This window comes from Saccostrea cucullata, unplaced genomic scaffold, assembly GCF_032062105.1.
Source record: "Saccostrea cucullata isolate Sc308-1 unplaced genomic scaffold, CSIRO_AGI_Scuc_v1 ctg909, whole genome shotgun sequence".
NCBI classification, from domain to species: domain Eukaryota; kingdom Metazoa; phylum Mollusca; class Bivalvia; order Ostreida; family Ostreidae; genus Saccostrea; species Saccostrea cuccullata.
The window spans coordinates 213,321-241,138 of NW_026928802.1; the positions used below are offsets into that span (position 1 = coordinate 213,321).

At 33.4% G+C, this 27,818-nt stretch overlaps 1 protein-coding gene across 1 annotated transcript; it reads left to right on the forward strand.

Moving 5' to 3' along the window:
• The first annotated feature begins 18 nt into the window (after positions 1–18).
• On the forward strand, positions 19–27,818 carry LOC134278753 (lysophospholipid acyltransferase 7-like). The gene is made up of 7 exons (XM_062761044.1): positions 19–281; positions 6,951–7,077; positions 9,095–9,257; positions 17,258–17,409; positions 21,183–21,391; positions 24,211–24,387; positions 26,571–27,818. Exons 1-7 carry the CDS (start codon positions 46–48, stop codon positions 26,911–26,913), a joined length of 1,407 nt encoding a protein of 468 aa, XP_062617028.1. The 5' UTR covers positions 19–45; the 3' UTR covers positions 26,914–27,818.

Sequence of the window (27,818 nt, forward strand, 5' to 3'; positions counted from 1 at the left end):
AGTCACTAGAGGCAGGAAATGTACAACCTGTAAGCTGGTTCTCTCATGAAAGAGGACCAGAAAATGGTGGAGGTAACGGACGATGTCGTTTATTCCATTATTCTGGTATTGTCAGTGCCCTGTGGACTGTTAGTGAAACAAATATCATACCCAGAGGCAAAAAAACTAGCCTGCACATTGATGGGGGTTGTAGTGGCGTTAATCACTATCGGTCGTCATAGTTTACACCCTGTCGCTGTAACATTGGTGAACATTTTTAGATATAAAAATTTTATCAAATTGTTGTTGATGTGGAATGGCGTTGTACGTGTGTATAAGGTAAACTGATGGAGATATACTCGGCATTTAGAATTCGCCAAAGTCCTGGGAATATTGTCGTCTTTTTATTTTACTTGCTTTTACGCCATTCCTCATGTTTCCTCCTATATATATGTGACTTACAGCACATTCTAATTTCTATTTATTGTAACAGATGGTTTATTCAGTAGTTTTTTGTAAAAGTTATTGTAATGTACAATCTATCAGTCTGGTATATTGTTGTGGAGGACAAATAAAACATACATATGTCTTTATTCATTCAATGCAACAATTGAAAATAAATTAAAAGTTACATAAATTTAATGATGTGTAAATTAGAATGGCTTGCCTAAAATTTACTTCAAGTACGTGTGTATATGTAACTACTTAACTCTTGTTTCCTGGTTCGCCTTTATAAACAACAAATGCAATATAACGATACCCTCATACATGTAAACATGTTACCTCATTAAAATTTTCGATTTGCATGTTTGGTAGGGGCTAGTTATTTTATGGTCAGAGCTAGTTTAAATTATCGGAAGTATAGCTCGATTGTAGTACCAATATCATTAAAAAAAACCGACCCAAAACCAAAATTAGCACTTTTGACTCCTTCTTCACTAGCCAAGGGTTTCTGTACCCTTGGCATACGGTGAAGTCAAAAGACGGGATTGTTTTCTTCAGGTGATGTCAAATCTATCGGGTATGCACAGATTGCGTCATCGACAGAAACAAAGACGCATGTTTTAAAAAAAAATAAATCAAAATTTTTTTTAAAGATCGAATAATGAAGAAACAGTAATTGAATTATGTTTATTTATTATTTATAGTACAAATCTGAAGCTTCAATATAGATTCTTAATCACATATTTAGAAGATACTGAATGACACCATAGCTATTCATAGAATTGAATGTTATCTTACGGATCATTGCTTACTTGCGTTTTTCATTTCCGAGATTAAAGAGTCAAGAAGTATCCCAAACGCAAATATCGTCATTTACAAAAAACAATTGCTGATTGGTGGACCAGTTGACCATATCCCAGTCAGAACTCAAGAAAAAAAACCCAACTTCTATCAACACCAAATGCCAAGGGATTATGAGAAGAGTAGCGTATCAGAAACCCTTGGCTAGCGAAGATATTTTGACTCCTGAGTTGAGGATTCTGCAAGGAGCAACGTTGAGTCTGTTTAAATTATACACAGCTGTCCTTATTAGAATAGAAGGAGATATCTGGAAAGAAGGGTACCTGGGGTTAATTCCCCCTACTAAATTGGGAGTTAAGGAGGAATACAAAAACCACCGGCCCAATTATATCTGTGACTGTGGGGTGTCATGGTTTGAACATATTTTATTGTAATTTCTAATTACAAAGGGATTGGGCACAAGTTCTAAAAACTTATGACGCCCTCTCCCTAAACAGTGTCATATGCTGTGATTTTTAGCTCTACTGGTCAGAAACCAAAAGAGCTTATGCAATAGTAATGCGTCGGTCCGTCTCTCTGTCTGTCTGTTAAACAATTTTTCAAAATGCTACTCCTACAGTTTTGGTCTAATTTCAATAATACTGAAGTAGGCTACACTAAGATACATAATTCTGTTTATCGGTTTTTGATTTCGATGAACAGTGTTGCTGGTTACTAAAAGTAGAAATTTATGAAATACTTTTTCGCTCAGCTGAGCTGAAGGCTCAAATAGGCTTTTCTGATAAAAATTTGTCGGTTGTTGTCATTGTTGTTGTAAACTTTTCACATTTTCATCTTCTCAAGAACCACTGGACCAATTTCAACCAAACTTGCTAAAAAGTATTCTTGGGTAAAGGGGATTCAAGTTTGTTCAAATGAAGGGCCACACCCGCTTCCAAGGGGAGTTAATTATGAATAAGTGAAAAATTAATGGCATTTTAAAAAAATCTTCTTCTCACAAACCACTGGGCCAGGAAAGATAAAACTCGTGTGGAATTATCCTCAGGTAATGAAGATTTAAGTTTGTTCAAATCATGACCCCCGGGGATGGGGCCACAATGGCCGATCAAAGTTTTACATAGGAATATATTGAAAAAATCTTTAAAAATCTTCTTCTCAAGATCCATAGGGGCAGGAAAGATGAAACTCATGTTGAATCAACCTCAGGTAGTGTACATTCAAGTTTGTTCAAAACATCACCCCCGGGGGTAGGGATGGGGCCACAATGGCCGATCAAAGTTTCATAGGAATATTTAGGGAAATCTTTAAAAATTTTCTTCTCCAGTACTGCAAAGCCATGATTAGTGATAAATATATAGATTCTAGGTTGTTCAGATCATAACCCCTAGGGTGGGGCCACAATGGGGTATCCAAGTTTTACATTAATATAAAAATATATTTTTAAAAATCTTTTTCTAAGGAATAGCAAAGCCATGATTAGTGATATTTATATGGAAGCATCCTCAGGTAGTGTAGAATTAAATTTGTTCAAATCATGAGTACCCTTTGGGGTAGGGAGAGACACAATTGGAATCAAATTTTAATTATTACAAAGTAATACACATATATACAAACAAGATGGTAAAAAAAAATCTATAAAAATCTTTTTCTCAAGAACCTTCTCAAGAAGTTATATGCAGAATTGATATAAGGGCATTCTCAAGTAGTATTAGAATTCAAGCCCCCTCCCCCACCCCCTGAGTAAACTTTTCAATTCTGATCTGATTTGTGCTTTTCCCTTGCCAATGTGCTCAGGTGAGCGTTGTGGCCTCTGGGCCTCTTGTAAAATGCTACTCCTCCTACAGTTATGTGCTGATTTTAATATAACTTGGCACACAACTAGACTATATTAAGATACATAATTCTGTGTATCAGTTTTTGATTTCAATGAACGGTGTTGCCATGGTTACTAAAAATTAGGGATGCCAACAAGTACCCAGTTAACCGGGTACTCGATTGAATGTCCGAGTATCGAATACTAAAATCAGTACTCGGTTACTCAGATGTATATTTTTAAATATTTCTAGGCTTATTTATTACTGCATTAAAACATCGGTTTTAAAACGTAAAATGTTCATTGCACTTGAACATACTGTAATTAGGGTTTCCTGCGTCTCTAAATGACCGTTATTGCCTGTGGCAGTGTTTATACAATAATTACCTTGACCAGGCACCTGTTACCTACCTGGCTTTTCTCACCTTCAGGCTGTCTTCTACCCTTATGTTTAGTTTGATTTAATTATTTGTTTTTGTTGAACATCGTTTAAGGTCTATTATGTTTAAAAAAAATTAGATAATATTTTTCAATTCTCCAGAAGCCGTAAAAATCTTATGATCTTTTGTCCATCGTTGCACTAAACTACAACATACCATCTCGTAATTTTATGAAATCTAGGATCGAAAAGTGTACCAAGATCTTTAATCCACTCTGTTATAGGAGAACTTGATCAACTTATCACTTGGACGTCAAACGCATCAAAGAATTACATTACAATTAGGGAACAAATTATTTTTTTAAACAAAACCACTGTGAACCATTTATGATTTTACTTCTCGTATTTATCTGATAAATAAATTGAACTTTAAAAAATTGTTAGATTAAATTTCGTCGGGCACAAAAGGTCATAATTGTAACAATACATTTATAGCACTGGTTCTCTGCCCTTGATTCCAGTCACGTACTGCCGCTAGGAATTACAAGGCGCTTGCACCCGTTAACCAATGTCAGGGTACCAGTATAACACATTTACAGGTAAACCTCCCATCAGACCATGTGGTTTTATTCCTACAAGAGTTTACAATGTTTTACAGTTATCAATTAACTTGTTGATATCGATTTAGACTTTTATCGAATACCCGGGTACTCGATCGGAAAAACGTCTGAGTAACTGAGTATTAAAAATTGACCGATTTGACATCCTTACTAAAAATAGAAATTATGAAATACTTTTAAATTGGTCTGATTTCAATATATCTTGGCACACAAGTAGACTGCACTAATATACATAATTCTATGTATCGGTTTTGATGTACGGTGTTGCTATGGTTACTAAAAAATAAAAATTTCTGTGAGTTAATTTTAAAATGCTACTTCTCCTAGAGTTTTGGTCTGATTTCAATATATCTTGGCACAGAAGTAGACTACACTAAGATACATAATTCTGATTATCGGTTTTTGATTTTGATGAACAATGTTGCCATGGTCACTAAAAATAGACATTTCTGTGAAATATTTTTGAAATGCTACTTCTACAGTTTTGTTCTGATTTCAGTATAACTTGGCACACAAGTAGACAACACTTAGATACATAATTCTGTTTATCGGTTTAAGATTTCGATGAACTGTGTTGCTGTGGTTACTAAAAACAGAAATATTTGTGAAATACTTCTAAAATGCTACTCCTGCTACAGTGTTTTGATCTGATTTCAGTATAACTTGGCATGCAAGTAGTCTACACTGAGATACATAATTATCAGTTTTGTATTTTTGATTTAGATGAACGGTGTTGCCATGGGAACTGAATTTGAAAATTCTACAACATTTTATTAAAGGCTACTCCTACAGTTGTAGTCTTCTTTCAATTTTTCCACAAAAAGAGACTTAATCAAGCATCATTATTCTATTTATTGCTTTTGTAAAGTTTCCTGTCCCAACTTCTAATTTTCTCTTTTTTTATTATAAGTACAAACCAGTAGAACTACAGTCTTGACAGAGACTTCTGGTTTTCTTTACACTTTCTTTACAATTGGACAAATAAAAAAAAATTTAAAAACTTTTTTTAGATTATTTGAAGGACTGAAATGGGGGTTTTGCAATTATTTTATCAATATGACCAATTTGTGTAGTTACAAGTACAGTCTTCTTGATAGTCCAAAAAATCTGACGTTTTCCTGGCTTTTTTTCTCAAGTGAGCTTTTTTTTATGTAAACTTTTAATTTTACTTCTTTCAAGAACCACTGGGCCAATTTTAACCAAACTTGGTACAAAGCATCCTTGGGTGAAGGGGAATGTAAATTGTTAAAATCAAGGGCCAAGACCCCTTCCAAGGGGAGATAATCAAGAAAATACGAAAATAGGGTGGGGTCATTAAAAAATCTTCTTCTCAAGAACCAATGGGCCAGAAAAGCTGAAATTTTTGTGGAAGCATCCTCGGGTAGTGTAGATATTAAATTGTTAAAATCATGACCCCCGGGGGTAGGGCGGGGCCCCAATAGGGAATCCAAGTTTTACATAGAAATATATAGAACAAATCTTAAAAAATCTTCTTCTCAAGAACCACTGGGCCAGAAAAGCTGAAACTTATTGGAAGCAAGTGTAATATTAAATTTAAAAATCATGATAGGGCGGGGCCACAATAGGGAATCCAAGTTTAACCTAGAAATATATAGAATAAATCTTTAAAAATCTTCTTCTCAAGAACCACTGGGCCAGGAAAGCTGAAACTTATGTGGGAGCATCCTTGGGTAGTGTAGATATTAAATTGTTAAAATCATGACCCCCGGGGGTAGGGCGGGGCCACAATAGGGAATCCAAATTTTACATGGAAATATATAGAACAAATTTTTAAAAATCTTCTTCTCAAGAACCACTGGGCCAGGAAAGCTGAAACTTACGTGGAAGCATCCTTGGGTAGTGTAGATATTAAATTGTTAAAATCATGACCCCCGAGGTTAGGGTGGGGCCACAATAGGGAATCCAAGTTTTACATAGAAATATATAGAACAAATCTTTAAAAATCTTCTTCTCAAGAACCACTTGGCCAGGAAAGCTGAAAATGTGGGAGCATCCTTTGGTAGTGTAGATATTAAATTGTAAAAATCATGACCCCCGGGGGTAGGGCGGGGCCACAATAGGGAATCCAAGTTTTACATAGAAATTTATTGTCAAGAACCACTAGGCCAGGAAATGAAACTTATGTGGAAGCATCCTTGAGTAGTGTAGATATTAAATTGTTAAAATCATGACCCTCGGGCGTAGGGCGGGGCCACAATGGGGAATCCAAGTTTTACATAGAAATATATATAGAACAAATCTTTTAAAAAGATCTGCATCACCCAAGTTACTCAGGTGAGCGATGTGGCCCATGGGCCTCTTGTTTATGATTTTAATATTTTACATGCCAGGAAAACGTCAGAACCGGCGACATTACCTGAACTGGTGAATCGCTGCCCCCAACCGGAGGCGGCATTCTCGAGTTGATTTTAAATACTTGCGAACTGAATTAAATTTCAAAGTTATCAATAGTACAATACTTAAAGAACTTACCAATATAGCTTTTATGGTTCATTTATAAGAAATAAATAATCCGTTGAAAAAGGTTTTATCACACTGTCGAGATTTGTCTTCAAATCGTGCATTTTAAAATCTTGCATGTCCTGTTACGAAATGTGGAGTGATGTTTAATCTTTTCATCGATATTGGTGAGTACTAGAGGCATTGTGGTTTTGATAAATTCTGATTTCAGCATTTAGTTCGGTTCACATTTATCGAAAATCAACTCCAGTTGAAGACGGCGAAATTTCAAGTTTTCGTAATGGCGCCGGTTCTGGCATGTAAAATATCAAAATCGTAAAAAAGCCAGGAAAACGTCAGATTTTTCAGACTATCTTCTTGACTGTTCTGGTCAGTGGAATGGTATGTCATTCCCATCAATAACTTGAATTACACTTTTTTTTTCTTTTTGCAGGAAATGCCACATATATGCATTTGTATGGTGCTTTGGGTATCTTGCATTCTTCAGAACATGTCATCATTTTGGAATACCACAAGTTTCACCACTATCAAATGCCGTGCAACTCTTTGTAACACTTCGGGTAAGAATACCGGTAAACATGATTAGGCCAACTTTACCATATATTTGTCATCCCAATTAAAGAATAGAAGAACTAAAAAACAAATGTAAGCTAGAGCAAGAACACTAAATTCATCATCCATTAATTAAAAATTTCAACATTTTGGAACAGATATGAATTGATATCGTTGTTATTTCTTCTCTTGATGTTTATAAAGTCAACAACAACAATAAAATATTTCAATTGCATTTTGTTAGGATTTGTTGATCGACATTCAGCGTATTGTTTACATGTTTATAATTACGTGTATTATGTTTGTCCCAGAAATCCCACGAGATCTGTACATTTTCCGACTTTTTGTCAAAAGAGCGAACTAAAAAGTATAACTCTTCCCTTATAGTGGAAATAGAAGGTATTAGAACTTGTAAAGCATATCTTAAGAAAACATTTTACCAGATGAAATTTTATTCAAATACAAAGAATGCACAACTAGGTTGGAAGGAATTTTAAAATTGACGATATGACTTTGACTATGGACCTGACTTGTTAAAATCCGTTGGTCCTTTCAGCAAGGCCAGTAAAAATTTGTCTGGACTGATAACATTTAAGAAAACAGATGGCCGTTTGAAAAAAATTAGCGTAATGCAAATTTGATAAAGATCGGGATGCATAGTTAAAGGTCACAAACACAAAAAAAATGGCTGCATACGCGGTATGTTGACGATTATAGCCAATTAACTTTGTTATAGCAAAGTCATTAAACATGTCATTAATGTCTAAATTATGTTAAAGACTCAATCTCTATCCCAAGATAAGAAACTTGTCAGATAGAAGGCTATTGTAAATGATAAAGGGCACTTTGTTGCTGTTACTCATATGTCTTTCTCAGCGACGAAATAAGGTACAAGTATCTGGTCTGACAAAACTTTGACTGGTCTGACAGAACATTCCACTTTGTCAGACCAAATGTCTGACAGTGGTTAAAAAATTTCGACAAGTCTGATACGGACACTCCATATTTTACATGTATGTATTAACATCTACCACAGAGGAAAACAAAAACAAAAAACATACCGTGAAAAGGGCAGATGGCATGGAAGACAAAGTTGTTGACAACTCCCTGCAGGCTTCAACTAAATAGACCGAATTATTAACATTTCACTTCATAAATATTAACAAAAATGAAAATTATGAGTTTTCTTTCTTCATTATTTTTAATAAATTATACATTAATTTTATAAACATATCTGAATTCTATCAGTTCCAGCAGTGAATATCATATACATACACTAGAAAGGACACTTCAAACTTGACAATACTTAAGTAGATGAGGTGTGTGTGACTTTTAAAATGCATGTTGGTATCCTTTTTTTTAGTTTTAAAAGTACCATTTTCATTAGATCTTTTATAATACAGAAAAAAAAGTGATCATACATAAACGATTTCTCTAAATGGAGACAAATCCTAGCACCGACCATGTGCCCAGCATGTAAAAAAAAACTTCCTAAAACCTTTAATTCCTGTGCACATTTTTCATCCAAAAACCACAATTAAATTATATCTAACTATCTGTCAATTACCCAATTAATTTCTAGGAGGTTTAATAGACAGAGCCATCGAGCTGATTTGTAAACACAGTAAGTACTTTGATTGACCAGGATTGACCAAAAATTTTGATGGATGATTTTCACAACATGTAAACTTTGTTATTGAAAAATTTTGAGATATGATAAAAACCGTTTAAGGGAATCAAAATGTGTCATGCAGCTTTTTAAAGGAGTCTGAACAACAGCTATTCTAAATGAGATATCAGTCACAAATTCATCAAAAAAATTCCCCTACAAACATGTCCTTGTTAGTATACTTATGATACTTATAACACGTCAGATCAGAAGCCACTCCTCTCTCTCACTTTATACATCAGAACTCGAGCTCGGGGACTGAGTTTAATATGTGATATATAAAAATTAGTTAATGTTCTAGAGCATTAGTATCAGCACTATTATTTTATGATAATGAGTAATATTTATATTTCAAGTTAGTTGGATTGGCATTTGAAATTCATGATTCCTGCACAGAAGCGTGGAATAAAGATGTGACCTGCGCTGAGGATAAAGCCTACTGGAGACAGTACAAGTCCATCAATCCATCTGCTCTTGATATGTTCCAGTATACATTCTGCTATATTGGACAATTTACTGGTGAGTACTTGACACAAAAATTTACATAACCTGCTTACACGGGTCATGTATTTTTTCTGCAACAGCTGCTACATTAATCCCCGTACTAACAAACAAAGAAAGCATTTTATTGTTTAACACATACAGAACAGTTTATGATTTAAATTGCCACCTTAAAGCATGCTGTGTGCTTCCATGGAAAGCTTACAGACATATACTGACATTTTATAGCATGTTTTTTGCTAGATTGGAAAGTAGATTTCCTGGTGAGTTGTTGTGAAAGTACAGCATGCTTTTTGCTATTCTAAAAAAATTATTGAGGAGTTGGTGACATAAATGAACATGTTTTCTGCTGTACTGAACAGATAGCTAATGAGTTGTTAACAATTTGTATCATTGTTGCAGTGTTTTCCTTTGAAGACCACTGTTTATATATACCAGGTATCTGATACATCATAACTAATTGTGATCTAACAGCCATTCTCGATCTAGATAGAGCATGCCAGGGTTGCATGCTGCAATAATTTTAATGAACCATGAAGTTACGAAAAAATATAGAGTAGCCAACTTTATAAGCAAAATACAAAGTCATGTAAAGATAGTGAAGGTATACTTTTCCTAACGTAAACAAATTAATTTTTAGGTCACTATTGCTATCCGTTTTCATCCGTCGTCTTTAGTCATGCGTCGTGCATTAACATTTGAACATTTTCAGCTTCTTCTCTGAAACCACTGAATCAATTTCAACCAATTTTGGCACATAGCATCTATGGGTGAAGGGGAACAAAAATTATGAATTTCATGGTCCCTTCCCCCCTGGGGCCTAGGGGGTGGGGCCAAAACCACTAGAATTATTGCAATCTTTAAAAATCTTCTTCTTTACTCCTGAACATCGAGCAGTCAAACTGTTGGCATGATTGTATCAGCATTAAGTCCTCTACCAAAATTGTAAAATTCATTGCCCCAGGGTCAGGGGTTCTAGTGCTAGGGTGGGGCTCTATTGATTATATAGTGAAAATTCATTATTTCTTTGAAAATCTTCTTCACTGCTCCTGGGTATCAAATAAACTAACTTAGTACATAATTATGATGAACAAGAGTGCCTCTACCAAAATTTTGAATTTTATGGCCCCAGGGTCAGGGGTTCTGGTGTTAGAGTGGGGCTCTATTGAATATATAGTGAAAATACATTAATTCTTTGAAAACCTTCTATGCTCCTTGGTAATAAGCAGATGAACTGCCTATATAGTTATGATGTGCAAGGGCTCTTCTTCAAGAATTGTGAATTTCCAGGCCCCTGGGTCAGGGATACCACAGAAAGGGGGGGGGGGGGTTACTTATATATTGAATATGAACTGTTTGAAATCTGCTCCTTGGTATTAATCAAACGTTTTTGATAAGCAAGTGTGCCTTTTCAAAAATTGTGCAATGTGTGGACCTAGGGTCAGGGGTTCATGTGGGGCACTTCTGATTATTATTGAATATTACAGACTAGTTGATATGCATTTTTTGATTCCCTACCCTGGCTATAAGTGGCTATGGGTATTAAGGAGGCTTGGGGGTTAACAAATTAAAAACAAATTAACCACCAGATATAACTTAAATTTTTAGATAAGATATCTTTAGCTGTCAACTATCATTTGACAAAGAAAAATTTCATACATATTAGTTTTAAAATTTGATTATTTTTGTATATCTTTATATGGAGCTCTTCTTCTAAAGGAGATTGAAATAGTCTAAAAATGGCCATGACCTCCTAGCCCCTCTAAGTGACCAAACTAAGCAATTGCTAAGTTTATATTTATGATTAGCAATGGTGCCAGCCTCTTTCAAAATTTTGAATGCCATAGCATCTAGCTTAAAACATGAACCAAATTCAATCATTTGAAAGTTGTTGCATGATTCTCAGGTGACCTATAAGGCCCATGGGCACATTTTTAAGGAGGATCTCTACACCTATAAAGCATAACTGATTTTTGTTGCATGCATTTGTTTCTAATAATAGGCTCAATATCCGATAAAATGAGGGTCCAAAGTATTTCTATTTTTTAGAAATATTTAAAATATTTCATTTATTTTGTTAAAACCCCTCCTTTCTATATTTTTAAAAGCCTAGTGCTTTAAATTTCTCTTCAAAGTTTAATGTTATAAAATATTGAAATAATAACCAACAAAGTTAAAAATAGAATCAACATAATTTTTATTTAAATTTACAAGAATAGACAAAAGAAAAACTAAAACAGCATTTTCTTGAGAATATCTGGTTGGATCTTCTCCAATATCTGAAAAGATTATACAATATCAAAGGGTAAAAACAATGAAAAAAAAAAGAAATTGAACAAAATTGAAAAACTGTCAAAAATTTCAAACATCACAAAAATTCAGGTGTGAGTGATCCGCTTCAAGAGTGGGCTCAAATATCTTGGTACTGTTTTGTTATAAACTTCAAATAAACTCTACTATAACTTGCACCAGTATTGAAAAAAAAAATGTCAATGACAAAGACATGTATTTGTGTATTTGTGAAATCATGGTATTGAGAAAGGTAGATTTACTTACCGTTTTTATCCAATTTGCATGTTTTATCCAGTGCTAGATGTAACAAAACATGTAAAACATAGTAAATGGCCAAAAGCGGGTGAAAGAAATTCCTAAAACCAAAATCACACTTCGTCTAAAACCTGCACGTTTCCCATATAAACAGCTGATAATCAATGTTGATCAAATGTTTGGGTCATGCAAAATTCCATTTACTGTCGAAACGTTTTGGTGATTTCATTAAGAGTTTAAATTTCACCGGGTATAACCATTCATTCGTGTGTATACAAAATCGTGAACAGAGTATCCTCTAGTGGATGGGAAGACAATTATCTTATCAAATTTGCATTTTGGGGGATATATTTTGCTGGAAAGCATATATGTTTATTGAAGAAAAAAGAAATTTCAAAGTGTATGGCGTTTTGACACTTATTGATGAATTGGCATATGGACAAGCCATATGTTTTTATATCATTTTACATCACCTAAAAATTTTATTCTAATAAGTTGGTAAATATATTATTTAATAATAAAATAAGTAGAAATTGAATAAATTGACAAACAATTCATTTTTAGCTCTACTGGTCGGAGACCAGAAGAGCTTATGCGATAGTAATGCATCCGACGTCCGTCCGTCTGTCTGTAAACAATTTTTCAAGATGCTACTCCTCCTACAGTTTTGGTCTGATTTCAATATAACTTGGCACACAAGTAGACTACACTAAGATACATAATTCTGTATATCGATTTTTGATTTCGATGAACGGTGTTGCCGTGGTTACTAAAAATAGAAATTTCTCTGAAATACTTTCAAAATGCTACTCCTCCTACAGTTTTGGTCTGATTTTAATATAACTTAGCACACAAGTAGACTACACTAAGATACATAATTCTGTGTATCGATTTTTGATTTTGATGAACGGTGTTGCCGTGGTTACTAAAAATAGAAATTTCTGTGAAATACTTTCAAAATGCTACTCCTCCTACAGTTTTGGTCCGATTTTAATATAACTTAGCACACAAGTAGACTACACTAGGATACATAATTCTATTTATCGATTTTTGATTTCGATGAACGGTGTTGCCATGGTTACTAAAAATAGAAATTTCTGTGAAATACTTTCAAAATGCTACTCCTCCTACAGATTTGGTCTGATTTTAATATAACTTAGCACACAAGTAGACTACACTAAGATACATAATTCTTTTTATCGATTTTTGATTTTGATGAACGGTGTTGCCGTGGTTACTAAAAATAGAAATTTCTGTGAAATACTTTCAAAATGCTACTCCTACAGTTTTGGTCTGACTTTAATATAACTTAGCACACAAGTAGACTTACAAAGATACATAATTCTGTGTATCGATTTTTGATTTCAATGAAGGGTGTTGCGGTGGTTACCAAAAATAGAAATTTCTCTGAAATGCATTCAAAATGCTACACCTCCTACAGTTTTGGTCTGATTTCAATACAACATGGCACACGAGTAGACTACACTAAGATACACAATTCTGTGTATTGATTTTTAATATCGAGGAATGATGTTGCTATGGTTACTAAAATTGAAAATACTCTAAAAGTTTATTAATAGCTACTCCTACTGCTGTTGTCTTATTGCAGTATCTTGCCACAAAAAGAGCTCAATCAAGCATCATTATTCTATTTATTGCTGTTGTAAAGTTTTAAGTCCCAAATGCTACTTTTCTCTTCCTTTGTTATAAGTACAAACCAGTAGAGCTTCAGTCTCGACAGAGACTTCTGGTTAAAGAAAGGATAGGTATTGGGCAATACGCTGTATTAATTAAGGTGATACAATGTACATTCCATCCACAATATTGCATGTTGTGTTATACTCAGTGATTTATCGGTATTAAGTGAATTTGAATCAGATCATTTGGGACCAAAATGGTGTTTCAATGGTAGTACGCCATGTTGTGACGTTGTAGAGCGCCCTCTTAAATGAATCTTTTTGACTCTCATATTAAATCTGAAGCATAACAAAGCACACACAATGTAGTACAGAAAATGAGGTGGATATTCCGAGCCATCTTGGTTTATGAATTCCAACACAATTCGCTGCATCCAGTAATTTAGAGAATCGCTGTACAACTCCCTCAAAAGTAAACATTTTACAAGAATTGCCATAGCATAAAATCACAACCATCACCCATGGCATTCAGACTTGAAAGGGTAGTTCTAAGGTTCAAGAAATACATCGCACTATACTTTTTGAATCCAGGCTCTTTTTTCATTGCTCATATAAAATTGTATGATGAAATTTTTATAGATCATGGCTAACTCGTGCGTGAGAATCAGTTAAATTATGTGCTATAAACATGACAGTGATAGATCATGGGTAACTCTGTACCTGAAAACAATGATACAAAAATATAGACAACCATTTAACTCATGCATTTTCAGGACAAATATCTGATATGTCAAGATACTTTAGTTAAAAGGTACTCTATTTATTATGTTCCCCAAACGAAGTTGGGGAACATATTGTTTTTACTCTGTTTCTTCTTATTATTATTTTTCTTCTTGGGAAAATTTTGTCCGCGAATGATCTTGTAAAGTACACATCCGATTAAGGGGAAACCTTTTTAGGATAATTAGGCATGTTATGTAGATTTGCGGAACGAGGGTCATTTTGCGCGCACGTGCTTGCAAGAGCGCGCACGTGCAACACGTGAAATGACCAATATACTTGAAATTGCCGTAACTTTTACATTTTTTGATGTAATGCTTTGATATTTAGAATATATAGACATAATTTAAATGTAGATAAGATGACATTGTCAACATGCCATTTTGCACGCACGTGCTTGCAAGAGCGCGCACGTGCAACACGTGAAATGACCAATATAATGGATATAGCCGTAACTTTTCTATTTTTTGATGAAATCTTTTGAAATTTATAATGTAAGGATATATTAGTAGCATTAATAAGACAACATGATCAAAAAAGCAAGATCTCACGCGCATGCACGTGCGCTACGCTCTGATTGGCTGAAACTAAAGTCTCTATATCTTTCTTGTTTTTCGACGAAATCCTATGAAATTTTGAACATAGCCATGCATTAAGATATCCTACAATATGATTTATAGCAATTATCATGAAAACACGTGCATGCACGTGTGCTGCAATCTGATTGGCTTAAATTTTATATAGCTATAACTCCTTTGGTTTTCAAGCAAACAGGATGGACTTTGGAACATAGATAGATATAATGAACTTCTACAAGTATAATGCACATGCATACACGTGCGTGTACGTTCGCTGTAATCTGATTGGCTGAAACTTTAAACAGCTATATTTCCCTTTGTTTTCAACCAAACGGGGTGGGATTGAGAACATAGATAGATGTAAAGGACTTCTACAAGAAGATATGGTCACCATGCTCATGTATGCACGTGCGTGCACATAAAATGAGATAAATCAAAAATACACTTGAATGAGCGTATTTTTTAATACTTTTGGATTAAATACTTTAATATTTAGTATATAAAAAATATATAGATTGTGTAGACAAGATGATATGGGCATTACGCACATGCATTCACATGCGCACGCTTGCAATGCTAAAATTTGAATGAATTGGCGTTGTTTAAGTCTCAAATGCATAGATTTTGTCCTATTTAATGAAGCTGTTGCAGGGAATATGGCACCAAAAGGGTGTTGGGGAGCGTTTGGGGAACATCTGTAACGGTCCCCGTTACAATTAGCACTAGTTACTTACAGCATGCTTCCTAATGCTTTATGTGATATTTACGAAATATAAAATTTCATATGCAATAATAGTAAGCATTCCCCAACTTCTAATTTCTAAGCTGTTGACAAATTACAGCATGCTTCTTAGTGCTTTATGTGATATTTAATTTTTAAATTGTTGACAGCATGCTTCCTGTTATATTGGTTGCCCGCATGGCGCAGTGGTCAGAGCGTCTGCTCTAGAGTCGCAAAATAAGGAGTCAATTCTTACATCATGGGTAAGAATCCCACTAGGGGGCGGTGTCCTTCAGATGAGATCATATAAACTGAGGTCCCTTGTAGCAGTGGGTGCTGGCAAGAAAAAGATCCCTCCTTGCTCATTGGCCCTGAGTGCCGAGTATAGGACAAAATTTGCATCTCTCCTCTGGCAAGACTCCATATGAGTGAAAAATTGTTAAACAATATACAATCAATCAATCCTGTTGCTGTGAATTCATTAATTTTTGTTGAGGTTTAATTTTCGTTGTTTTCGAGGCATGGAGAGACCCACTTTTATGACCACCACGAAATATAAAATTTCATATGCAATAATAGTAAGCATTCCCCAACCATGAAATCAAGTCCTAACAAACCAATATTTTCTCAAACCTCGAAAATTTAACCCCACAAAAATATGTGATTTTACATTTATTTATATTGAACAGTTTATTGATGAGTCATTAGTATTTACAACTTTCCCTCCTATTGGAAAGTTTACTGATAAGTTATTTTATTATACATAATGTGTATCACTCAATTTTACTGTTGATTTTACGCTATCACGTGACGTCGTGATCCGCCTTTCCGGATCACCACACTGTGGTTTTCTGAATCCATATCACCACTCTCTGAAACTGATGACGTAGTATGCAGAAACATGACGTTATTTTTCTTGCGCGTTAAAAAGTCCCTTGTTATTATGCTTTGTTTTATGGATAAATGTTATACAATTGATCTCTAACGTTTTCTCTTGCTAAATTTTGCTAGTTTTGAGGGGGTATATAATAAATTTATCATTATAACAGTAACTTGATCCGAAGAGCCGTATCACGTCTCGTTGACAGGCGCGGATCATCAGATCTAACGAGATGCAAAGCGTCGACTTGAGTTTGATCTGATGATCCGCGCCTGTCAACGAGACGTGATATGGCTCTTCGGATCAAGTTACTGTTATAATAATATATATGTATTATTATGACAGTTGACTGCTTCATGTGTTTAAGGATTGGGGAGGGGGATATTTGTTTGTCCTGGCCGACCATCTGCTGTTCTTTGCTCTGTATATCTGCCTTAAACTTAACATTCCATATAACTTTTGAAGGAAAGAAGTTTGAAATTCTATTATTGATAAAGACATAGATATAGAACTTTAATAATTTTCACAAAGTCTAAACTTTCCCCCATATTCACAGGGAGTATATTTTTGAAAACATTAACCTGAGATTGGATGAGGCCATAGCTATTTAAGGAATTGCATGTAAAAATGTTTTTGTGACTCTACCTGTTTTTTATGCCCAAAAAAGAAGTCAATAAAAATCACAAATGGATATATTGTCATTTCTATAGCTTTTGCAATACACTCATTGATTGGTCAATTGATATCTTAAACAAACTCCAAATCTCATCTGGAGAAAATTAGAATCCCAGCTTAAATTAGAAAAATAGGCCTAGGGATTATATAAAAGTTAAAAAAATAGTATGCAGAGTATTCTAGGACATACTTAATTTCAGGTCCCTACTATAAGTACAGAACCTATGCTGATATGGTGAACACTTCCAATGTAGCCAGCATTCCATCTATACAACCTGTGTTACACAGAATAAAGGATCTACCTCTTATAGCAATCACCTACCTTGTCTTTTCAAACTTTTTTAATATAAAGGTAAGTTAAAGATAATATCAGTTACAGTACATGATGTATTACCGTGTATGAACACAGTAAGATATAACGAATTCACAGATATAGCAAAGTTTTTCAGAGTCCCTGGCCAAATTCTCTACAATTCTTTGTAAAATTTTATCATTATAATGAACTCATGCAGATTTAATTTACAGATATAGCTAACTGATTTTGAGTCCCATAGAGGTTTAATATAATGAACTTTACATCATCAGATGTAACAAATATTTAAAATTCATGGGGATCGGAAGCAAATTGAAAGGTGGGGGGGGGGGGGGGGGGGCTAAACCAACAAAAAAGGAAAAAACCCAATTTTCAATGCCTATATTTTGTATATATTTGCAAAAATAGTGGGGAGCGGGGCTAAGCCCCCTCCCCCCCCCCATTCCAACACCTATGAAATTTCAAAATTTGATTAATTGAACTGACTTTATATTTTCATCAAATATTTGTATTAATATACCGTATAACGGGTATTGTTTATGTGCAGCTAATTTTTACTAATTTTTACAAGTTATATAAATCCATAAAATTTAAACGTGTAAAATTTCACAGAAGTAAAAAAACAAAAACGCCTGGACTAAATTTTCAACATATGTCTAAGATGTCGGCTATAATTGCCATTTAACTGAGGACATTTAGGCTAGAATTAGTACTGTTGGTATTTTTAAATTTTTTTTTTTAGCACTTTTAAATTGATCAACAATTAGGACCAAACAAGTTAATCTTAATTAACGCATAAGGTATACAAACATCGTCATTTACCTCGTTAATTTTACAAGACGCATAGTTTCTGAAAATGATTTTATTATTACAGATCTTCAAATTATATCCGTTTTTCAAATTTGTTTACCCTTTCTTCTGTTTTGTTTGCATTCAATAAAAACGTGACTTTTTAACACACTGTAATGGTGTCAAGTGAATCATGATGGTTTTAGTTGTCTCTCTTTATATTTCCGGTAAAATGAAGACGGGCATGTGGTGCTTATCAATAAAGATATTTAGCCAACTGTGTTTAATTAACTTTAAAAAACAGGTATCTAAGAAGGGAACATGATATATAAAGGTAATTCAACAAACAAACATTATCATATAAATTTAATGAATCGACATTCGACGGGAATAAATTCAATTTTGATTTTAACATCGGGTTTTCCAGACGCATTTAGCCTTTTTGTATGTACTAAATGCATTCAAAATACTAAAACATTGATCTGGAATTTTACGTTCGATGATTTTAGTTTTTATGGACATGCTCAATTCGTAAAAAATTAACGCGTAAAAATTTAAATCACCATATTTCAGCCAAAATTCGTAAAAATTTACAGCAGTAAAAATAACCTGTTATACGGTAAAACTCAAATCGTAATAAAACCTTATAGTTATCCAAGATATGTTTTGTAACAATATTTGGCAATAATACTTAAAGGGAAATATGCTTATTGCAAATTGGTTATATTTATAGTTAAACAAATTCATTAATATACTGATATAATGAATTACGAATGTAGTGAATGAAATTCAAAGGTCCTCAGGATTTCGCTAATTTTACTGTAGTTATAAATAATCTGTCTGTCCTTCCTTCCTAATTTGTTGGATCTATGGAGTAGAAATGTTTTGACCTATTTATGAAGATGTGGTGAAAAATATCAGTTTCCATTCATGCTAAAGCTTTTAGTTATCACTAATTTATTGTCAGGTATGGGTGTATATAGAACTACAATAATATAGATTTTAAAATCAATTTTGTCATAATTTTTTTTTTCATACAGCACTTTTTGATTTGAAAACAGACACAAGTTGATTTTTTTTGACACACTTCACATGTAGTGTGGTGTCCATCATCATTAAACAGATACACTGAGGGCATCATATATATAGCATCATTATATAACACAGATCCAGGGTATCATATAATAAATAGCATCATTACATAACACAAATCCGGGGTATCATATATAGCATCATATATAACGCAGATCCAGGGTATTATATATAGCATCATTACATAACACAGATCAGGGGTATCATATAAAGTATCATACATAACACAGATCCAGGGTATCATTTATAGCATCATTACATAACACAGATCCAGGGTATCATAATATATAACATCATTACATAACACAGATCCAGGATAAGTTATATAGCATCATTACATAACACAGATCCAGGGTATCATGTATTTATAACATCATTACATAACACAGAACCAGGGTATCATATAAAGCATCATATCCAGGGTATCATATATAGCATCATTACATAACACAGGTCAAGGGTATCATATAAAGCATCATTACATAACACAGATCCAGTGTATCATATATATTTAGCATCATTACATAACACAGATCCAGGGTATCATATATAGCATCTTTACATAACACAGATCCAGGGTATCATATATATAGCATCATTACATAACACAGATCCAGTGTATCATATATTTATAGCATCATTACATAACACAGATCGAGGGTGTAATATATAGCATCATTACATAACACAGATCCAGGGTATCATATATAGCATCATTACATAACACATATCCGGGGTAATATATATAGCATCATTAAATAACACAGATCCAGGGTATCATATATAGCATCATTACATAACACAGATCCAGGGTATCATAATATATAGCATCATTGCATAACACAGATCCAGGGTATCATTTATAGCATCATTACATAACACAGATCCAGGGTATCATATATAGCATCATTACATAACACAGATCCAAGGTATCATAATATATAGCATCATTACATAACACAGATCCAGGGTATCATATATATAGCATCATTACATAACACAGATCCAGGGTATCATATAAAGCATCATTACATAACACAGATCCAGGGTATCATATATAGCAGCATTATGTAACAGAGATCCAGGGTAAGATATATAGCATCATTTCATAACACAGATCCGGGGTATCATATAAAGCATCATTACATAACACAGATCCAGGGTATCATATATAGCATCTTTACGTAACACAGATCCAGGGTATCATATATAGCATCTTTACGTAACACAGATCCAGGGTATCATATATATAGCAGCATTACATAACACAGATCCAGGGTATCATATATTTATAGCATCATTACATAACACAGGTTACGTAACACAGATCCAGGGTATCATATATATAGCATCATTACATAACACAGATCCAGGGTGTCATATATATAGCATCATTACATAACACAGATCCAGTGTATCATATATATAGCATCATTACATAACACAGATCCAGTGTATCATATATTTATAGCATCATTACAAAACACAGATCCAGGGTGTCATATATATAGCATCATTACATAACACAGATCCAGGGTGTCATATATAGCATCATTACATAACATAGATCCAGGGTATCATATAAAGCATCATTACATAACACAGATCCAGGGTATCATATATAGCATCATTACGTAACATAGATCCAGGGTGTCATATATAGCATCATTATGTTACACAGGTCCAGGGTATCCTGATCAGCATGTGGAAGTTATTCACCACTCTGATACATTGTATCATTTTATTTTATTTTGTATACATTTTATACTTTACATGTATATTATACTTTACAAGTCAAATTAAGCGTCTATCTTAAAATGATTGGATAAACAAAAAAAAAATGTTTCACAGCTTGTAATTAGTAAGTTAAATATTTGGTTTATGCCCTTTGATAAAGATAATGTCAGTGGGCACTTACTTTTTTATTTCAGTATGCAACATCAAATGAATTCTATGACAATCCCTTTTGGTATCGTTTGTTGTTTATGATGCCAATGTTTATTATTTTCCGCACTCGTTTATACATGGCATGGATTCTGTCAGAGTGCATGTGCATGGCCATTGGACTAGGAGCGTATCCAAAAGCAAGTAAACCAAAATGTGGGGAGGGACCAACAGATTTGAAGGAGTACCACAAAAGGTCTGTACTCTGTGAAATCATTATTTGTAAAGTTGATGTGGTTCAAAGTCGTAAGAAAGTTGTGGTCAATTTAAAGTGTGCTTATACATGTACATGTATTAATCAATTAAAGGTCTTCCACACATACCCAGCATATGTTCTCATATTATTGAGCATTACTTTTAACAAGCATATCAACCTTTAAAAACTGGCCAGGAATTAAAACAATTTAAACTGATTTTTTAAAATAATACTTTCACACGTTCCAAGATATTTTTCCCAAGGCGTTTTCATGCCTAGCAAAGCAAATTTTGTCTTACCCTTTCGTATATTTTTAAGCTCACATAATAACATAAAAACTTAATTTTATTGATCACTCCGTGATTTTGATTTAAACATATTTTATTGAACACAATCAATGGGATTGGACACAAGTTATACCAACTTAGATTGTCCTCTCCAACACAAACAAAAATAACAAGAATATATACACGTGATGTACAAGCAAGAAATACAATAATATTAAAAAAAAAAAAAAAAAGAGGAAGAAGAAGAAAAGTGGTGCGGAGAGATAAGAAAAGAAGGGGATGGGAGTGCATGGAGAGAAGAAATAAAGGGAGTATTATAAACTAAGAATACAAAATGGTTACACTGGTTATTCATAAAATCTTTTTGATTTTTTAATATATTAATGCACAGCTTTAACAATATTGATATTATTTTGTTGACCCAATCAAAAAAGAAAATGTACAGAAACATACAAATTAACTGAAATATAGTTTAATTTAGTACACCTTGCAAGGCCAAATGTCAACAAAGAAAAACAAATTTATTTACACGTGATGAACAACAAATAAATCTACAATGCAAATAAAAATAAAAAAAAAAAAAGGGGGAAGAAAAGGGTGCAGAGAGATGAGAAAGGTAGGGAATAGGAGTGCAAAGAAAGATGAAAGAAGGAAGGGGATTTAAAGGATGCAGAATACATGTAGTTACGCTTACTGTTCAAAAAATCTTTTCGAATTTTTAATATATTTATGTACGGCTTTAACAATATTGAAATTATTTTGTTGACCCAAGTTTGGGTCCCCAAAAAGAATTTTATCAAGGTCTATTTCTCCTTTGTTATTTTTTATAGTATGGAATAATTCTTTTCTTATTTCAGTATAATTTTTACAATAGAGGATGAAATGCTCAGTGTTTTCATTGATATATCCACAAGAACACTTGGTATTGTCTGAAAGTCTAAACTTAAAAAGATCTGCCTTAAGGAGGCTTACATTGTGCCTCATTCTGGTTAAAATTGAATTCAGTTTTTTGTCGCCATAAGAAAGATATTTTGGGGGAGGATCACCTTTAGAGAGTCTCTTTTTAAAAGCATTTATAGAGTCAAGGTTTCTAGTCTCAGTAGGCAATGCATTCCATGCTGATATTGTAGATGGAAAAAATGAGTTTTTTAATAAATTTGTTCTACATTGGGGAATAACAATATTATTACTATTTCGTAGATCATAATGGGTAGTTTGAGAGACTTCAGGGGGTAATAGATTTAGTAAATATTCTGGTGCGAGGCCATGTTTTATTTTATACATTAAACATAATTTTCTCCTTTCCCGTCTACAAGCAAGAGTTTCCCATCCCGTTTCGAAATATAGAGATTTTCGAGAAGCATAAATAGGAAGGCCTGTGACAATACGCGCAGCTTCTAATTGTAATTTCTCCAGCCTATCACAGTCAGCTGTGGTAATATTATCCCATACTTCTGATGCATATTCAAATAGGGGTCTAATAAAAGTAATATACATCTTATTTAAAAAGTCACGGTTTAACGTTAATTTCAGTTTCCGAAGAACAGCAATTTCTTTTGAGGTCTTTTTAATAATGTTGTCAATATGGTTTGTCCACTTCCCAGAATTTGAAAAGATAAGTCCAAGATGACAGTGAGTAGAGGATGGGATTATTTCTTTATTGTCAAACTTAAATCTTAGATTGGATAATTCATCTTCTTTACAACCAAATATTAATATTTTGGTTTTATCGGGATTAAATTTTACAACCCAATTTTTTGACCATTCATTAATCTGTTCTAGATCATAATTAGTAAGTCTTTCCAAGTCCTGCAAGTTTTGGGAAGTATTGGAAACAGATGTATCATCTGCAAATAGTCTAGAGAGACCTAAGAGTCCACATGGCAGGTCATTTATATAGATTAAAAAAATTTTAATAATTTTATTGATCACTCCGTGATCATGCCATGTGTTCATTGTTTATGATTAGGATGTCGCTCTCAGTATACTGCATACTTTTCCTGTAGTAAAACCTTTATTTCTAAAGCATTTGTAAGACTCTCTTACAATTGGTGCCAGGCAAATCATCAGTGCACAAACTAGATAAAACAGGAAGTAAAAGTATTTTTTTTCTCTATATACATCAAAAGTCACATTGTGTTGAGGATCCTTTAAAAATGTATTTCATACTTTTTGAATTTTGATAGTAAACCCTCACTCATAAATAACTACTGCTAGCTCAGTTTTCACAGCACTGTAGTTCAAAAATAGTGATCAATGTTCACTGGAAACCAAAATTTAAATGCAAATAATTCAATGAATATTTGCCTGAAAAAAATGTTGATGGTAAGGGTTGAAATTTAGATGAAAAAAAATTGACTGCAAATGCATGAACTACAAGTATAATGCTAGCAACAAATAGATAGCTGACCACTCAAAGATTCATTTGCATGTTTAATGATGCTGAGAAGCAGGTGACACAGGTATCTTTGGAAAACTCTAGATTCTTGAAAAAGTTAAACCAGTTCACCAGTCTTATTTCTTCTCTTCCAGTACCCTATCAAAGGATCCCATAAAATATGACTATGAAACAATACACAACTTGTCTGTATATGGATGTGAATTAGGACGAACAACAAAAGTGGGCCTCCGAAGTTGGAATATGACAGTACAGTACTGGTTAGCTGCTTATTGTCACCGCAGAATCCCAAACTCACTCAAAGCTTATCGGTAATACAATAAATGACATAATTACTCTAATGTTAAATGCCAGTACTATGTGTGGTTTAGAGGCATTAACAATCTGTAATGTTACCCTCCGTGTTAGCAATAGGCTTGACAACAGGTAACAATGAAAATGTCACATTAGTGCAAAAGCATGCACAGTTCATCATAGATTTCTAAAAAAAATCAGTTGTGCCTTTGAAAGAAGTCAGATATAATTGTCATCAATTACAATCTACCTTCGATTCCGCTTACTTGCAAACAACAAAAGACACTTAAGACAGATGAAACATGCTTGCAATTGCAGAAATAATAAAACAAAAGATGATAAAGAACTCTTTGATTATCAGCAATCTTTTTCAAAGGTTTCTGTAATAATAAGATGATAAAAAACTCTTTGATTATCAAACAAACATGAAAGAGGTTAGTCAATCTTTTTCAAAGTTTTCTTTAATAATGAGAAAAATAGAATCTTGAAGTTTAAAAGCTTTCTAAATGTAAACGTAAAGACAATCAACAAATTTTTTGCTGAAATCCTAAATTAATGACATTTAGTATAATAAAATAAATGGTGCCTGTTTCGGAAAACCATTTTCAATGTTTCATGATTAGTCAGTTGACAAACGTTTTTCTTGGGGTGTCAGTTTCAACTGTTACGCTTCATAACAGGCACCATTTATATGTTATCACTTCATTAAAGCTGCTGTAAAATTTGTTAAGAATCCAAAAGAAATATTCACTGAAATTTGTGAAAATTACAGCAATCCTTGCCTGTTTTATAGACATATGAGCAAGTGGATTTTAATGAACAAAAATGATATAATGTGCAACAAAAATGAGTACCCTACTTGGTGACAAGGACTTACAACAAACAATGTAATGTTTGCCAAAACTCAACAGATTATTACTGATGATGATAGATTGACGTTTTAACACTAGCAAATTTGATAGGCATCAGTTTGGGGATAGTTCTCATTGTTTAAAGAAACGTTTGACAGTTAAAAAGCTTGGTACTCAACGATCATGCTATGTTTTGAAAAATAAGTGCAAAAAACTGTAATATATCTAAACAATTTTTTTTTTTTTTTTTTTTAAACCAGACATTGTAATTTGCCACATTTGTCTGATATTCAAACAGCTACTGAAACTTGAATCCATTGCTTTAAACCCTCAAAATAAATTTACAATAAGATGCACTTGACAAAAACAGCAAAGGTCTGAGAAGTGCATAGAATTGCAAGAGCACAAAGAAAGTTTTATATGCCATTTCCTTAAATGTTAGTGGTCTTGTTCAAATTCTTATTTGGTGAGGCAGTGAAATTTCTGGAGGAATCTTGAAAGCAAAATTTTTTGCCAAAAAATCGAAAGGTTTACGAGAGGAAAGACCCAGAATTAGGAATCCATGAAATTAAATTTCTTCATGACAGTGTCCAAATCCACATGCCCTGAAAAGTATAGGAGTTTGGGTGATAAACAGAATGTTAAAGTTTTGTTAGACCAATTTATTGGCCAGATCTTTCACTCTTTGACTTGTTTTATTTTCCAAACTTGAAAAAAACATTCAGAGAGAAGAAACAAGTTCAGGAAATAATGGGATCTGCCATATTCCAGTACATGAAGGGCCATACTCAAAAATGAATTTTAAAAACAATCAGAAATTGTATAAAAAGGATTTGGCCATGGTAGAATATTTAAATGAAATCATTAAGACTAAATCATTGAAAAGCATTTTTGTTTCTTTCTGAGTACTGAGGACATTATTTTTTGAACAGCACTCAAATATTAAAACAAATAAATTCTTTTTATGGTGAAGGTTAAAGCAGAACTCTATATAAAATAGGCAAACAATTTTCTTATTACAAATTGGTCCTTCACAATGAATTCCCTCATCATGGTGTTCTTTACTAAAAGGTCAGGCATGTGGGGCAGTGATTCTTCTTTGCTCTGCAGTCAATGAATAAAGAGTTGATTGTTATGATAGGGTTGGGAATCCACTTTGAGACACAGAGGCTGGTCCTTCAGCAGGTGCTGGCATGAAAAAGGTCCCTCACTGCTCAAAGGTTGCAAGTTTCTACTTGATAGCTCTTAATTTAAGTGAAAAATTCTTAAAGGGACATTTAACAAACAAACTAAAAACACGACCCTTTGATATGCAACCTTAATGATATGTAGCTTTATTTATGTTTCAGAGTTGCGATAACAATGACAGTGAGTGCTTTTTGGCACGGGATTCACCCTGGGTATTACCTCAGCTTTCTGCTGGTACCAGTCATACTACTGGCAGAAGACAAGATGAGAGCAGCCTTCAGACATGGATCTCAAACATGGATCAAGTGCTTTGACTGGGCTTGCTGGTTTTTCAAAATGCGTGGATTTGATTACATGTGTATGGGATTTTTACTCCTTAGACTGGATTATACTTTGACTTACTGGAAGTCTATTTACTTCATTGGTCATTGTGTAACAGTTCTTTTCTTAGTGACTGGAATATTATGCAAAAGAAAAAGCAAAAGACATAACAAGTTAGAATGAGAAAAGAAGAATAAATATTTTTTTCATTTATTAAATGAAGTACAACTACTGTAGATTGGCAAATAATCACGAAGGTTTTAATTTCGCTATGTTCGCGATTTATCAGTTTTCCGCGAAATTAAACCCATCGTGAATTCTATTACTAGTTCTTAGAAACGTTTAAATGTTTATACAAAATTTGAATTAATTTCTTGCAGCGCGAAATTAAAACCATCGCAATTGGTACTTTTTGAGATATCGTGAAATTTTAACTACGTGGAATTAAAACGACTTACAGTATTATTCTTTAATATGCCATTTTGTCATGATTTGCAGTTTCATATTGTTTATGTCTATAAAAATTCTTAAAATCTCACTAAAATCAGAATACAGTCAAACTTTGTCATTTCAAACATGATGGGATTTAAAAACCTTCAAGATATCCAATGATTCAAGATAACCAAGATAAAAATCTACAAGAGGCCCAAGGGCCTTAAATTGTTCTTCTGATAAATTGTTCAACTTATCACTTCTATTCAAAGGCTCTAAGTATCCTGTATATTAAGATAACACCTTAAAATTCAGTAAACAGGTCATAATGAGCTACAGTTTGTGTAAAACACTCTAAAACCAAAGATGCATCAACTAACAAAGTTTGATGATTAAAAGCCCTTTACTGTCTTAAGGACAGGATACTATCAAAAAATGGATGCCTGGATTGGTATATATCTTTTGACCTTATCTCATTGAAAATGATGCAAATAATAAATTTCTAGAATATTAGGAAATTGTAAGCTTTCTGAAACTATCCTTTATCTATACAAATGTTTTTCACTTCAAATTCCGTTTTTGTGAAACTTTGAGTAAACAATTAAAAACTACGATGTGAAACTTATTCATTTTATTCATTAAAACATTACCCAAGT